Here is a 15,156-nt window from a genome sequence, read left to right as displayed (position 1 = left end):
GTTCTCACTAAAGCATGAATATCTATACAATTTTGCAATTGGAGCTTAGTTTTTGGAAGCCATTAAAGTCAATTTATATGTAATATATACTATCTATTATATAGCATATATAATGTATATAGTGATAATACATATAATATCTATAATTTTGGATCACCCAAGCAGTAAACTCTCATCTTTATGACACTTTAACAAGTCAGATATGTCTATAAATCCATTCTATACATCTCCCAAATCCAGTGTTTGGCTAAAAATTATTGGCATCTTAGAAGATGCAATTACTAATCACTCACACCCAGAATATTAAAAAAGGAATTAAAAAAAAAAAATTGAAAAAACCTCAAAATTCTCAGCTGCTTTGCATATAAGGTTGATCTTGATTATGGTAACTTTATCAATGTTGCCATTGTTTTGCCAGAGACAAAAAAGAAAGTGCAGGTATGAAGCAAAAGTTATTTACTCAGTCAGTATGCAGGTCAGATAAAGGGCCAGGTGGGTCAGGCACATTCACTGTCATTTACCAGGAACTGTCCCTTCCTCCTGGCACTTAGGCATACACTGGGAATATTCTGATCACACTGAAATTTAATTTGTGCATACCTAAACTCCACTCGAAGACAACCCTTAAGCACCAGGTTGTTGAATTAGGACTTGATTATCAAGATAAAAATATTTTTAACTTCACTGCCCCACGTTGCAGGTTTCCACAAATTTCTCACTATCCAAAGAGCTGCAGTAGCAGCCATGAGGGGAGTTCCCCCTCCTGGCACATGCACATTCCATGTCAGCAGCCAGGGAAGTCCCAGGGCGAGCACTCACCAGCTCCAGGCACTGCCGGTGCCCGTAGGCAGCCGCGTAATGCACGGTGTTGTAGCCCTCCTTGTCCTGGATGGAGGGGTTGGCATCGTTCTGCAGGAGGAACTCGAGACACCTGTGGACAATTCACTGGGGTAAATGTGGGCTCACGAGACTGAACAGGCTCATCCCTCGCTGCAGCTGGAAGAGGCACTGAGACCTGGCAGTGAATCCTGCACTCGGAGCAGCAAATCGCTTTTCACCAACGGCTCCTCGCATTCACCACGCTTTTAAACAGAAAATCCCCACTCAACTTTGAAGATCAACTTCATGGAAAAGATCTTCAACTTAACTCTTGTGGCTGCTCTAGATTGCAAAATTGATTTTCTGTAACAAAACCTGAAAGATTCTGTACATATGACTTAAACAGACTAGAACTGCTGCTCCTCACATAAAAACTCAGGTATCAAAACACTGGCCTCCAAGCATGCATGAGGGCAGGCTGGAGGAAGAAGATTTAACTGAGTTACATGAATATATTCAGTTCACTGGCTTTTTTTCCAATCATGTTTTTCAAAAGATCCCTTTTGCTTTTTCTAGCTCTTGTCACTTCCTCTTATACCATCAACATCATTTTGTTATTAGTACTTCCTTGCCTAGCCTGTAATCTGAAGTGAATGTAAGGCCATAATATAATAAAGGGGATTTTTTTTTTTAAAAAACCATTAAGCAGATAGATGAAAATGTTAATCCAAGTGAATGCATTGAGAAAGCCATTGGCTACTTCCTTTTGCAATGTACAGACTCTGCTGTGCACGACACTAAAGACACTGTGTGATACTGAAGCACGTGATATTAAAGAATTATAAAATTACTGAAGCTGCACATCTTCCATTAAAAACAGCAACAAGCACAGAAACAGAAATATCAGGGAATATGTGCACAGAGAAGAGCGTGGAGCTTTTTCCTTTAGGTGAGCCCTCATTAAAGCCAAGCATTGTTTTTAGCAGAGCAAAGAACAAGCAAGAGCAGAGTGTAAGGCTGCAAGCCAAAGCCGTGGCATTCTCCAGGAATGAAGCCCAACTGCTTCTGTGACACCCAACTTACAATGCAGCTTCTTTTTCCTTCATCTCAGTGGCTCTTTCAAGTTCTTCAGCATTTTCATGGGAGTTACCTAAAATATTCTTTCTTCTTAGCACAGAGGACAGAAAAATGCAACTTATTCTCAAAATACCACACCGGTGATGTTGATGCAGTCTGCTCCCCACCCCCAAGCTCCTCCTCAAGGAGCTGACTTCCTCCAGCCAGCAGTGAGGGTTACACAAGTTAACTGAGAGCACTGCATGGGTCTGCAGGTAGTAAGTTTTCAAAGCTGGGGAGACAACCATAGTGTGGCAGTTTATTGTCCCACAAATCAATGCCAGAAGAAAGAAATCAGAATTAATTTTTTTTTAATCAGGTACAATTTGACCAACATTTTCTACAATCCTTCTGCTTCAACCACTGCAATGTTGTGCACTTTTTTCCTTTCCAGAGAGTAACTCAGGATTACCACTCCTTGCTTCCTCCTGCAGTAAGCTGCTAGATCTCCTCTAGCATTTAGGATTTAGAGCAACTTTAATCACTGATACTAAACCACTCTGTCTCGAGCCTGCATTAGCTGACTCGCCTCACTTTCTGTCAAATACCTTGGCAGCACTGGGTGATCTCTCAGTCAGGTTCTTCTCCCTGCTCATTAACTACCCACATCCAGAGTTAATGATGAATATTCTTTGGAATGAGATCACCTGACCTTGCAAGTTTTTTGACATTCAGCAGGAAAAAAAAAAAAAAAAGATTTGCTGACCTATAAAATCATGGTCTGCAAATAGCATTTGATCTATGTAATAAAGCTTCTTCCAGAGCATCTCAAACCGAAAAATTTAACAAGAAGACAGAACCACCACATCAGAATCAATTTAGGTTTGGATTGTGAGGACAAATAAAAGCCATACACTTCTTCCAAAGTTCAGGATGTGACTAAAATAAGCTGCCTTTTTTTTTTTTTTTTTAACGAGGGATAAAAGTAGAAACATCCTGAAGTTAACCAAGAGCTTGTTTAAATGCAGGAACCTCACCTACCAAGAACCAAAAGCTGAAAAACACACACTGAATCATCATTCTCAACCCCCCCAAGTAACACCTCACCCTGGTGAGACAGAATTAGAAACAGGCAGTGGTGAAAGCCTTCCTACAAGCTTACACTGGTTTTCATGCCAAGCACAGACCTCTGATGACTCTGCCTCCTTCTCCCCAGCACTGTTCAGGTTTGAGGGAGACAGGGAAGATATTTTTTATATCAGTACTATCACAGAAAATGATGAAGAAGCTCTTGAGGCTCTGATGTGGCATTCAGAACTTTGCTATAAAGTTAAAGCAAACTTCCCCTGCTGTGGCACTGAGGTGGTGTTCTGCTGGGAGAGATGAAGCTGTACTTTTACCAGACCTTACTGTACAAGAGAGCAAAAACTAAACCCTTAGTGTCTAGAGACACTGTGAGACAGAAAAACATAGGATGACCTAAAATAAATACAGGTTGCTAACAGTTTTAAGAGAGAACTAACAGGATAATTGAGTCTGGTTTATAAAGTGTGTTATAAGGAAGAGACTGGCAGAATGTTCAACTATCTGGGAATTAAAATTGCAGTCAGTAACCACAGCATTTCTAAGTTTTGCAGCTGTTTTCCCTTCTCACAGGAACACCACAGCATTCTGACAAAGGCTGTTCCTCAGACATCTCTCTAAAAGGCAGCCTCTTTGGACAGGGTGAGCATTTTTATCTGCTCTGACAGTGGGGTGAGACTGATGGTTAGATCTATCCCCCCCTTCCCATGCATCTGTCAAAATGCCCAAATGTCTGTCACTGCAGTCCCCCTCAGAAAACCTCTCCTCCTGCTGTCTCTTGCTCTGTCCCTTCTGATGGACTTGCAAAGCAAATGCAGAAAATTCTCTGAGCCTAATCTTGTGAGGAAACCACAGAGAGGAAACCAGAGGCCCCAACACTGTGAACATAGCTCTGCAGGGCAGGCTGGCTGCAGAACTGTGCTCTCCTCCAGAGGTGAACCGTGGAGCTGAAATGCCACATCACCTGGGGGCTTGGCTCCCAGTGACAGCAACTCACTGTGGAGCTATGCATACATCTGAGAGAAACTCCTCTGCTAATGGCATCATCTTTTTGGCTCAATCAGCAGAAATGCCCCTGATTTAGGGAACCACTCCAAGCAGGGATTGCCCAGAGCTCTCTTACTTTCGGTCCATGTCAGAAGCAGCAGCGTAGTGCAGAGGGGTGCGTCCCCAGTCGTCTGTCTCATTGATATTGGCTCCTGTTGTCACCAGGGTCTCAATGCAGTGGAAATGACAATTTGCAGCTGCATAGTGCAAAGGTGTCCTGGAACATAAGGGGCAATTTGTTACCTCACATTCCAACGTGTACTGAGGAGGAGGATAAAGATAAATCTTCATTGCTGCGTTCCTACAGATTTCCAGCAGTCAGCAATTTAATTTATGGGAATTTAACAAAATGGTGCATTAATAGGGAGTTCTGGTGCTGCTAGGAAGCCTGATAGGATACAGAGCATCAATGTGTGTCTTGCAAACAGCCTAATGCCTGTGAGAGCCTCTGCTGTGGCTCTGCAGCTTCTCCCAGCTGGGAGGCAGAGCAGAGCACCGTGTCCATCACAGCATCTTGTTTAGCTGGCATAGCAACACCCATAGCAACGATTTCTGGGGAGGGAAATCCTCTAGGAAGCTCATCCAATGGCAGCCATCCTGCCATCATAACTCAGGTGGTGTCTTGGGCACACCAGCACAAGAATTTAGGCAGTAAGGAAAAATGTAAAGCTGTGATATTTTAAAAAAGAAAAACTCAAGAGGGTGGGATAGCTTTAATGGATTTAATGAAGCCTGCACCTGTGTGGCTGGAATGTAACTGCAGCAGCAAGGGTTCTGCAGAGAAGGCCAAACTACCTGATTTTGCTGCCATTTTTCATAGAACATATGATTTTCAGTTTGAGGCAGCCTTTCTTCCTTGCCTGATAGATTCATTCTTTTTTGAAAGAGCTTTGTAATTTACTTACCTTCCACATTTGTCCTTCTTATTAAAATCTGCTCCACTGCTTTGCAAGAGTTTTATACATTCTACATTACTGGAAAGAGAAGTACAGAAAACAAAATGTGAATAAAACAGAAGCTTACACCTGCATTGCCCCCTGTCCCCCAAAAGGAAAAAGTTGCTCTACTTATTTTTGTATTATTTTCTGTGCAAAAACTGTACCATGAAATTCAATCAAACAGAAAGTGAAGCTCTAAAAATAAATTATTTTCTTTTTTTTCCACTGGAAAACCTCAATCTTCTCTTCTGCAGAAGAGAAAAAATCATTTTCCAAAGAGAGCACAGTAAATGTGATGGGTGTGTTTGGAGATTTTCAATGGCAGCAGTACCGTAGGGCTTCCCATTCTGACCTGGTATTTTATAAAAATAAAGTTGTTGCTAGCTCATGAAATGCCAGTCTAATAATGAAGAGGTGACATTTAACGAAATCCACCCCCACTCAGCAGAGCATTCAACAGTAAGCACTTTGCTCAAATCCTGTTTATTTAATGAAATATAATCACAGGAGACACTTGCAGGTTTATTCTGATATGATTTGTTGGTTATTGAAGGATTTAAGCCCATCTCCAAGGGCTTTGTTAGCAAGGGGGTGTGGCTATTATAGTGATTTTCACATCAACACTGCATTTATCAAAGTGGAGGAGAATTTACCACATCCTGGCTGTTTCTTTGTCTTGTTTAAAGCCAGGTAATTTTTAACAGAAAACAAACCAGCTGCATTCTGACACATTTAGTAATTCAAGCAAATAAATGTAGGACTCCAAGGCAGAAAATGACAAAGTGGTGCAGCACTTTCCAAGATGGCTTGTCTTTCACAGGGGCATCATTTGTGCTCACAATCAGACGAGCAGACCTTTGAAATTCTTTTCCTAGCACCCATGCAACTCCCATTAATGTACTGGCAGTAAAAGGCCTGTGTCAGGAAATACTCTAATGGCTTCTGTGGATCTCCAGCTACAGGAAAAAAAAAAGGGACTGGGTGCAAAGATGCAATATTTTGGTGTATGTCAATCCCAGCTCTAAATTGCTGTTGCATAAAATAACTACAGAACACTCACCACAATGCACTAAAAATAAAAATACTTGCTAGTGGTGACAATCATAGTAAACCACTGGGAAAATATGGTTTATTCTAATGAGTCACTTTTGCTTCTTATTTGCTTCTCTCCTTCTCTTTAGGACTTCCAGGATGTTTTTAGCATCCTTCTAGGGTGCAGCCTTATCCAAGAGGTAGCATCTGAACTATATTAAAATAATCTCCAGCCAAGCAACTGTCATAGCTCTTACATTAAAGTGAAAGAAGCATCAAGATGAAAAATCCCAAAATAATAATAAAACCAAGATTTGGATCAATTTTATTAGAGTTTGGGGTTTTTTTCCCCTCAAGAACAAAAACTTCATGATACAGATTTTGGTCCACTGAGAAGAAAAAGCAACTTCCAGAATGACTGCCAAGTATTTGCTGTGGATGAGCATTTCTGCTCGTTATAACCACAGAGAATCCAAGGGCTGTAGCCAAGGCTCCATTTCAGCTGTTTTCTGAGCCATCAAACAGAAGAGTCAAAACTCAATCCTTGCCGAGCACTGTGTCCTTTTGCTAAATTAACCTCTCAACACTTCACTGACTGGATTATCTGGAAATAGTTAAAATAACTGGATGCTACATTTACATCTTAAATTGAAGCAATTCGATTTCCACTTCAATTTCACTTTTCAGGAATGCATCACCCTGAGAGAGGGGCAGCCTTCTCACTTTCTGATTTGGAGGCTGTGGGTTTGGTTTTGGTTATTTTTTGGTTGTGGCTTTGGTTCATTGGTTTTTCTTTTAGAAACTTATTGCACCTGAAAAACGGGAGAGAGGAAGATGAACTACATTTGGACTCCAAGGCTGCAACCTGATGGACAAGGACACGGTCCAGAGATGGAGGCCAGGAGTCAGGAGAAACTCCCCTGCCAGCAGCATGCCAGGAGCTCCTGCTCCTCACTGGTGTTCCTTAGGGACTGATGCTTTCCCAGAGACTGCTGGCCCTTGGTGACTGTTGTGGCCCTCAGGGAGGCCTGGGCAAGTGCAGCACCCCTCTGAAAGCTGAAACAGCCTTCTCAGGGGCATGAAAAGGAAGACTCTGCCTGAAACCCATGCACAGCAAATCAACTCGGCTCACCCTACACAAGGGCAGCGGCAAAATGGAGCCTAAAACGACCCAAATGATGGCATCAGAGTGCCTTGCACAGCAAGGAATTCCTCTGTGGATAGCACAGCCCAAGTGGCTGTCCCCAAGATGCCCTGGAGCAGCCCCAGGGCAGGTACTCACCCTCCGGCGGCGGCCGCGTGCAGGCACGTTCTCCCGAAGCTGTCGGGGGTGTCTATGTCAAAGCCTGCAGACAGCACGGGCTCATTACTAAACAAGGACACTATGCTACACTTTTGTCCTAGTTAAACCACAAGAGACATCGCAGAGACAGAAAAATCAGTTAGTTGGGGAGAAAGCAGAAGGTGAGGCTCAGTCAGAGAGGCTGGCACGGGGACGGCGAGCAGCTGCCGGCGCTGGCAGCGCTATCAAAGGAGCTGTGGTGGTGAGGAGCTCCTGTTTCCACATCCAGCTCCTCCACACCCCTGTCTGCAGCCTGTGACGGGAGCTTGGGAGGCTGAGACAGCAGGACAGGAAGACAGAGAACATGGAGACATGAGGAAGAACCACAGAGTCAGCCTAAACATGAATTGGGGCTGTTTTCATGGCGTGTTGTTGTCAGATTGGGAAGAGGCTTCCAGCAGCATGAAGGGATATTCATCAAGATGCACGAGGCCAAAGGTTGCAGCCTGACAGTGCTAGCTCAGGTCACCCAGAGTGTTTTCCTATCTAATGGTCAAGGCCAGAGCACACCAAGCCTCAGTATAACAGGGTATGTAACTAACATTTCACTACAGAACTCAAGTTAAGGGGGGAAAGTGGTTGTAGGACATTGACCATGTTAAATATTGAAGGAGTTTTCTAGAAAAAATCATATGATCTGGGTCAGGATTTTTTAACTCATAGGAACTCTTGCCTGGAAAAAGCAGAATTTGGGATTTGGCCACTGATTAGTGACTCTTTTGAAAGGGTTGCATGAGCAAGCTCTGGCTGCTTCTGCTTCGGGCTCTGGTGAGGATCCCAAGCCTCTTCTCTTGACACTCCACTTCCACCCATTTTCCCTCTCATGCCCCCAGAGCTTTGGCTAGCCTAAGTCCTTAACTACAGATTCAGAAACACACTTTAGCTGCATGCAAAATACATCATAATCATCATCATCATCATCAGTGAGGTGTAATACCTGTGCCAGTGCAGACCCCAAGGAGATAATTTCAGAATTAGTCCTTTGGTGGGCAAGGGGGAGAATCCCCAAAGCAAAACAGGATCTCCCATTCCTACAGTTTGGAAAGGGGTTCTAAATTCCCTCCCTCCCCCAGTGAATCAGTCTAAACACTCTGAACCTGCTGGGAGAAAAGAGCTTTGGGCATGAACAACACAGGAAGTACCAGCATGGCTTTGGGAAAGCCTGGCATGCTCTGCTGCACTGCCCCACACAGCCCAACAGAGCAGCACTGTCATTAGAATAATTCACAACAAAGCATGGAAAGGGGCTGCAAGCAGCAGAGACAAACACTACTGGAGCTCCAGGGAGCCTGGGGGATTCACTCACCCGATGACAACAATTTCCTGCAGCAGTCTGAGTGGGCATTCAGTGCTGCTAAGTGCAAAGGGAACATGTTGTGGATCCCACACCTGAAAGGGACAACAGCCTGGTGAGAAAATGCAGGTTGCATACATGCACAGCACATCAAAGCTCCTTCCAGAAAGGCAGCATTTTCTCATGCTTTTCTAGGAAGATTCTTTCTTGGTGCCTGCCATTATTTTTATCTGTATTTCCTTAACAGCCTTCTTGAGAGTTAAAAATATTCTGATGCAGCAAAATCTTGGCATTTTGCTTTGAACAGAATGTGGCAGGATGGTTTGCAAAAATTCCAGGCGAAGCCAAGGTAGGGGAGGAAGTAAGAGAGCAGATACTGCTTGGAGTCAATTGCCCAGGGAGCCACAAATTTCTGCACCAGCTACACACACTGCAACTGCCATTCTGAGGGAAATGTAAATGCCAAAATCTTCTCTATATTATTTCTGATTTTTTTTTTTAGATGACTCTCTCCACTTTCCTTTAGGCTGTCATGTCACAGTTTTCTTCCACAGCCCAAGAACTAATAATCTATTTTTCCTATTTGCTCCAGCTACTCTCTTCACCTCCCCTTTCACTTTTTCCTGCCTCTTTTCAATCACACAATAAACTTTCAGAGCAGCCATGATGGGTAAGAAAACAAAGGGTGCCTTTAGATTGAGCCTGTTCATCATTAGTCTAAATCCATATCAGGCAAACATGTAGTTTTTAAACAAGCTGAGCACTCAGCAACTTTAATTAATATCAGGAAACCATGGCAGTTCAGTCCCTAGGCATGCCACTGCTCACTGTCTTAGAATGCTTTTGGGTCTGGACATCTTGGTGTCTTTCATTCAGCATTGTTTTGTGTAAAGCATCTTGTTATTCTAGAAATATTATCCTACTGGCAGGTCTCCAAGTGCACATAAACACAGAGCCTCTGAACACAACTAGCTTGACAAGATTATCATCTACTGCCTGCTCCAGCAGGTTTTTTTTTTTAAATTACAAACTCCAAAACAATAGCAGATGGATTCCTATCAGTCCTTCACTTCTGTGAGACAATTGGTGGATGGGAGAGTATGATCATCTCATGGGAGAGGATTTCAGATACAGACCCAAAGACAAAGGATCTTGTCTTTCTAGACACCATAGATCATAATTCCTTAGGAAGCTTGAGACAATAATTAATGGGGATGTTTATAAATATATTGTGCTCTCTCTAAGATTTTATACATAAATGTATTTAATTAATTTGGGGTTGTTTTTGAAAAATTTATTATTTCCTGAATCCACAGGCCCATTCTTTCTCTGTCTTCACTTGTCCTCCTTGCTGCTTCACTACACTGACTTGTGCTGCTGCACAGATTTGAATTTTGCTATTAGCAGCATCTATATCTTACAGCAAATCTATTAAGAGATGATCTGCCAGCCTGTTCTTTGAAGAAAATATTGCAAGCTTCACTGAGCTGCTGCATCTGTACAAACAGGTTGCATTTTCTAACCATGGATTAAGTTATTTCAGGGAGCATTGGACATTCTGTATTGCTGTTTCTCCCTACACCCATTTCCCTCTGCCTCCTCCTCCACCTAGTTATCTAACACAATATTATTCATCTTTTTGGTCAAGATTTCCACCCAGCAGATGTTTTGGCTGGTTTCCACCAAAATCCACTATCTGCACTTTTGCTAGCCAGTGTCCCACTTCTGCAGTGCTGTTCCCACTGGTTCCTCCCATCATTTGCACACTTTCCCTTGCAGTGCATGGCTTCAAAGGCTGGCCGAGCTGTCTGCACTTGTTGTGAACAGTGCTGCAGTTTTCTTTCCTAAGCCTATTTGGGGAGCTCACCCAGAGTTATTTACATGCAGCACATATTGAAAGCACATTTAGCACAGGCAGTAGCATCATTTCCATCTGCCTGGTATCTCTGAGCCAACTTCTTCTTTCACTTATTTCTGCTGCTGGAAAAAGTATGGTATTTGATCAGTGTTCCAGTTACCCAACTGTGAAATAGAAATTTCTAACTGGATAACCCTGATTCCAAGAGTGGAGTGGGCTATCCCAGTGCATCTCATTTTCCCTTAAAACCTCAAGATAACAGAGATCAACTGCCTGTACTGGAGAAAGAGAGAGGAAAAACCTACCCTTCTATTAAAATACCAAGAGCTTCATGCTGACTGTATTAATAAAACCCAGTGACACTAGCTGAAACCTGTGGAATTGCATTATCCACACCAATTGAAGATCTGTTCCACCTTCTGAGTTTGTAGGGTGACAGTTGTACTTAGCAAAGAAGAATGGGCAAATGTGTCACTTGCATGACACACCACCAAGCAAATAAACAAAATACTGAGAGCTGCAATTCTCTCCCAAATTCAAACCAGTCATTTGCATTTGAAAGCAGGGCTTCCTAACTAGGCAAGTCAAGAGAAGTCTCTGATTTCTATGGCAGGTTCTATGTAAAAGAGAAATTATATTTTAGAAATGTGGAGGTAATTTCCAAAATTTCATGAATGTAAGGTTTTTTTTGAACATTGATGAAATTTCAGATGCTGCTCTGAAGCACCTGGTACGGATATCCCTCATGGCATTACCCTGATCTCACAGCCCTGTGTTTATGTTCCTTTTGACCATAACTAAACAATACTCAAGTACTCTTTGTGTGTGTGTATATATATATATACACACAGACACATCCCTGCTTGCTGTACATTAACATCATTGTTTCAGGGAGAAGCAGCAGTGCTTGTACAACTTGTAATCACGCAAGTGAGCTCAACAGGAACTGAGCAGAGTTTGCCTCCCCTGCACGCTCCCCAGCTGTTCACATTTTACTCTCATGTCACCCACTGAAGTACAGCACAGTTATGCTTGTCAGTTTTAACCTTCCCACTTCAGCAGCAGCTGTGTTTCCAGGCACTGGACACGACACTTGATCCTTACACACAGCTCCACTTGAGGCACCTACTTGGCAGTATCGGCTCCGCTGGTTATGAGGGTGTTGATCAAAAGCTCATGTCCGTATCTTGCAGCCACGTGCAGAGGGGTGTTACCATCCTTATCTACACAGTCGATTTCCCCTCCTGCAGAATAGATTTTCATACAGTTTAACACTGAAATATTCACCATGAACCAGGGACCACAAGTGCTGCTTGTCTCTAGCAACAGCACCATGAGCAGCCCCGAGCTGCTCTCTTAGCCACAGAGGCACTGAATTTCCCAGAGCAAGGACCAGCATGCTCTCAGCTGTCAGCCATGGTCTGGCAGCAGCACTTGCACCTCCCTCTCCACCTGCAGTGGTGGGGAAGAGCGGTGGGAATGGGATGATGTGCAAGGGTCAAGTGCATGATTTGGATTTGCTGCCTATCTAAAGGTGCAAATGGGTGCCCTGAAACAAACTACAAAATAATCTGCTGAAACTGCACCCTCATTTGTAAAGGCATTGCCACTCAGCCTTATCTGTACAACAATGTAAGTTAGAGTTCACTCCAGAGGCCATCAGGAACACACTGCAAACAAACGTGTTGTGTGCTTTTTGTGTGTCTTACAAAAGAGCAACCAACAGTGCTTATGTAGAACTTTTCCTTTTGCAATTTAAACCTGGCATCTTGTGTTTTAGTCACATAAGCAGGAAAAAAGGATTATTTCTTTAGATAGATTACAGACAAGTCCCTGTTTTCTTTTTGGACCAAGAACTGTAACTTTTTCAGTCTCTCCTTGCCAGTCAGGTTTACTGCACTCCAACTATTCTCTCTTTCCCCCAGTCCTCTCCAGCTGGCCTGCATCCCTGTGGAAGCAAAAGCCAACACCAGTACTACAGCTAACATCTCCCAGTGCTGAGCTAAGCAAACAGGATTACTTCATGCCTGCTGGCTACACTCCTATCTGTGCACTCCTGGACACTGCACAGCACCGTGGACATCTATTATCCATTTATTTAAGCACCACAACACTGCTGACTTGTGGTCAACAACCTTCTGATCCTCTACAAGCCCCAGATCCCTTCTGGAAGGACTGCCACCCACCTGGCTGTTGTCATTCTGAACTTGTCCAGCTGATCCTCCTGCCTCTGTGGGTGATTTTTCTTTCGCTTCACTTGCATTATAACCTCTGTCCCCAGTTCTACAGGATCATTTTTCATTCTGACTCCACCTTCTGCCAAACTAACAGTCTCTCCCAACTACATTTTTTTTCCCAAATGTTAAAAGCACATTTTCTATTCCTTTATCCAAGCATTTAATGAAAATACTGGATAGTTCCAGACCCAGAAGGGAAACTGAAAACTCCCTCACTACACCTTCCATTTCAACAACATTTCATTTATTACCAATCTCTGAGTGTAGTTTTACAACCAGTTATGCACTAGTGCTGTGGTATTTTAGTACTCTGCTGGCTTGCTGTGAGAATGCCTCCTGAAAGCATGTAAAAAGCCTTGCTGACATCAGGATATGGTAATATTTACTGCATGTCTACTATTCACAGGTGATAACAGGGCTTAATTGCAACAGGAAGAGCTCTAGAAAAGCACTAGACAACATGCCCTGAGGAGCTGTGGATTCCCCATTCCTGGAAGTGTTCAAGGACAGGCTGGATGAGGCTCTGGAAACCTGATCTATTACAAGGCATGCCCTCCCCATGGCAGACAGGCTATGACTAGATGATACTTAAGGTTCCTTCCAACTTTTCTAACCTCTAATTTTTTAATGGTGAACGAAGGTCAGTGAAATGCTTGAACAGGTCCCTGGGGTAGAACATCCACCAGTGGAGGTCTCCACAAACAGAAACTGCACATGGAAAAGTCAGAGAACTGTGCTGTGTTCACAAAGCCTATTAAACTACTGTAGAGGAGAACTGGGATGTTCCAGCTTCTTTTACTCTTGAGAAATATATGCAAGATAATGCCCACTTTAGCTGACTTATGTAACATTCCCCAGCATTTCTTTTTCCTCCTTTTTAAATAAAGGTATCACACTTGCAGTTTTCCAATTTTAAGGTAACCCATTCTTCCTCTACAAGCTGCTAGAGACAGCAAGCAGAAGTTGAGGCACGGTTAGCCAACTCATTAAGTACTGCAGAATGAAACTCTGATGCTTTAAATCATTGACATTTCTCTCTCCCCCAAGATCCCATGGCAATGAGGCATAAAGTCACTTGCAATGAGATCTGGGTACAACACTAAAATTAGAGGGGCAGAAAACCAAGAGAGAAAGAAAGAAAGAAGTAAAACCCAAGTAAGTGGAAGAAGAGTAGAGAGGCATGAAGGGCAGATGAACTGCCAGTCTTTTCACACACAAATCCAACAGCAAGCAAACAATGGCTCTAAGCCTGAGCCTATTAGACTAAACAACTAAAAACTGCAGTAAAGCACAGTTTCTTGCATTTTGCCCCAAACCCCTTTTATTATTACTTTTTTTTTAATCCCAGGAGAGAGATAATTTGCATGATGATCTGAAAGAGTCATGATCTACTGGAGACCTCAATTTTAAGACACAATCTTGTTTAAATGTGTCATTACATTTAAAACACAATTTTTCAACCATCTCCAACATTTCACACTTCAATTCCAAGTTGGGATTTTGGAAATTAAAAAAAAAACCCCAACCAATGAACAAAGCCCAGACCATCCTGTCTCAGGCAGTGGCCCAAACTGGGAAGCTTAAGTAAAGAATCAGTAATAGCAACCTCTATCATTCAGAAACAGGCCTCTGCCAGATCTCCAACAAGAATAATTGCTATATTCTGTAGTATTTTTGGACAAAAAAAGAGGCCTGAAAAATGACTGATAATCAGGAATCCTGGCTATGCCAGAACAAACAAGGTAGTACTGCTCCTCCCTCCTGAGTGCAGTCAACACTTCATGGAGACAGCGGCAAGGGATGGTGAGAAAAGCACAGCTGCTGAGTGCTGAGTAGGAAAAATGGTTTGAGCTCTCAGAACACCAGGGCTCCCAAAGGAGGACAACTAGAAAATGGTGCATCCTTCTCAGTATTCTCTGAATACACCTCTGAACTCTTGCTTTCAGGTTAAGAATGTGAATGGATCATCTGGACCACTGTCAGCTGGAAGATTACGGAATTTCGTTAACAACCAAAATCTCAGGTTGTGATGACGTGATGGAATGAGAGCTGTCAGTTCAGCTCAAAAGCAGAAGCTCATGGGGCTGCCCTCTGGGCCAGAACAACTGAAAATTGCAACAGTGGACATGCCTGATGTCTTGGAGAGCCACTGCAGAGGCACAGAGACTCACCGTTCTGGATGAGGGTCTGCGAGCGCGTGAACCTCCCGTGGACAGCTGTCATGTGCAGGGGGCTCTTCCCATCCTTGCTCTGACAGGAATGAAACACAGCACTGCTTTAGCACGTGAAGGCTTATGAAAGCAAAGATACAGTGAGAACAGAGAAATGTTTTGGGTTTTAGAGAAAGAAACTGAGACCAGGAGGGCCAAGCAATGAGAAAAGAGATGGGAGTGGTACCACTCTCCACTCACATCACTTCATGTTTATTGGCAGGGGGTTTCACCTTCATT

At 43.2% G+C, this 15,156-nt stretch overlaps 1 protein-coding gene across 5 annotated transcripts in view; it reads right to left on the bottom strand.

The window, feature by feature from the left end:
- The window catches only part of ANKRD44 (ankyrin repeat domain 44), a 131,656-nt gene that overhangs the window by 30,547 nt on the left and 85,953 nt on the right, over window positions 1-15,156 (bottom strand). For 3 of the 5 annotated variants that reach the window (XM_059853371.1, XM_059853374.1, XM_059853373.1), the window contains exons 9-16: window positions 14,878-14,956; window positions 11,599-11,713; window positions 8,624-8,706; window positions 7,258-7,321; window positions 4,911-4,979; window positions 4,082-4,222; window positions 1,903-1,986; window positions 820-931 (exon numbers count right to left, since the gene is read on the bottom strand). In XM_059853371.1, the coding sequence (XP_059709354.1) occupies window positions 820-931; window positions 1,903-1,986; window positions 4,082-4,222; window positions 4,911-4,979; window positions 7,258-7,321; window positions 8,624-8,706; window positions 11,599-11,713; window positions 14,878-14,956 (747 nt within the window). The remainder of the gene's footprint in view (window positions 1-819; window positions 932-1,902; window positions 1,987-4,081; window positions 4,223-4,910; window positions 4,980-7,257; window positions 7,322-8,623; window positions 8,707-11,598; window positions 11,714-14,877; window positions 14,957-15,156) is intronic. The other 2 variants (XM_059853372.1, XM_059853375.1) reach the window with 1 other exon arrangement.

The sequence above is a fragment of the Haemorhous mexicanus genome, chromosome 8 (assembly GCF_027477595.1).
Source record: "Haemorhous mexicanus isolate bHaeMex1 chromosome 8, bHaeMex1.pri, whole genome shotgun sequence".
Taxonomy (NCBI): domain Eukaryota; kingdom Metazoa; phylum Chordata; class Aves; order Passeriformes; family Fringillidae; genus Haemorhous; species Haemorhous mexicanus.
The sequence above is the reverse complement of the archived record's forward strand: the minus strand, read 5'-3'. Positions and strand labels throughout refer to the sequence as shown.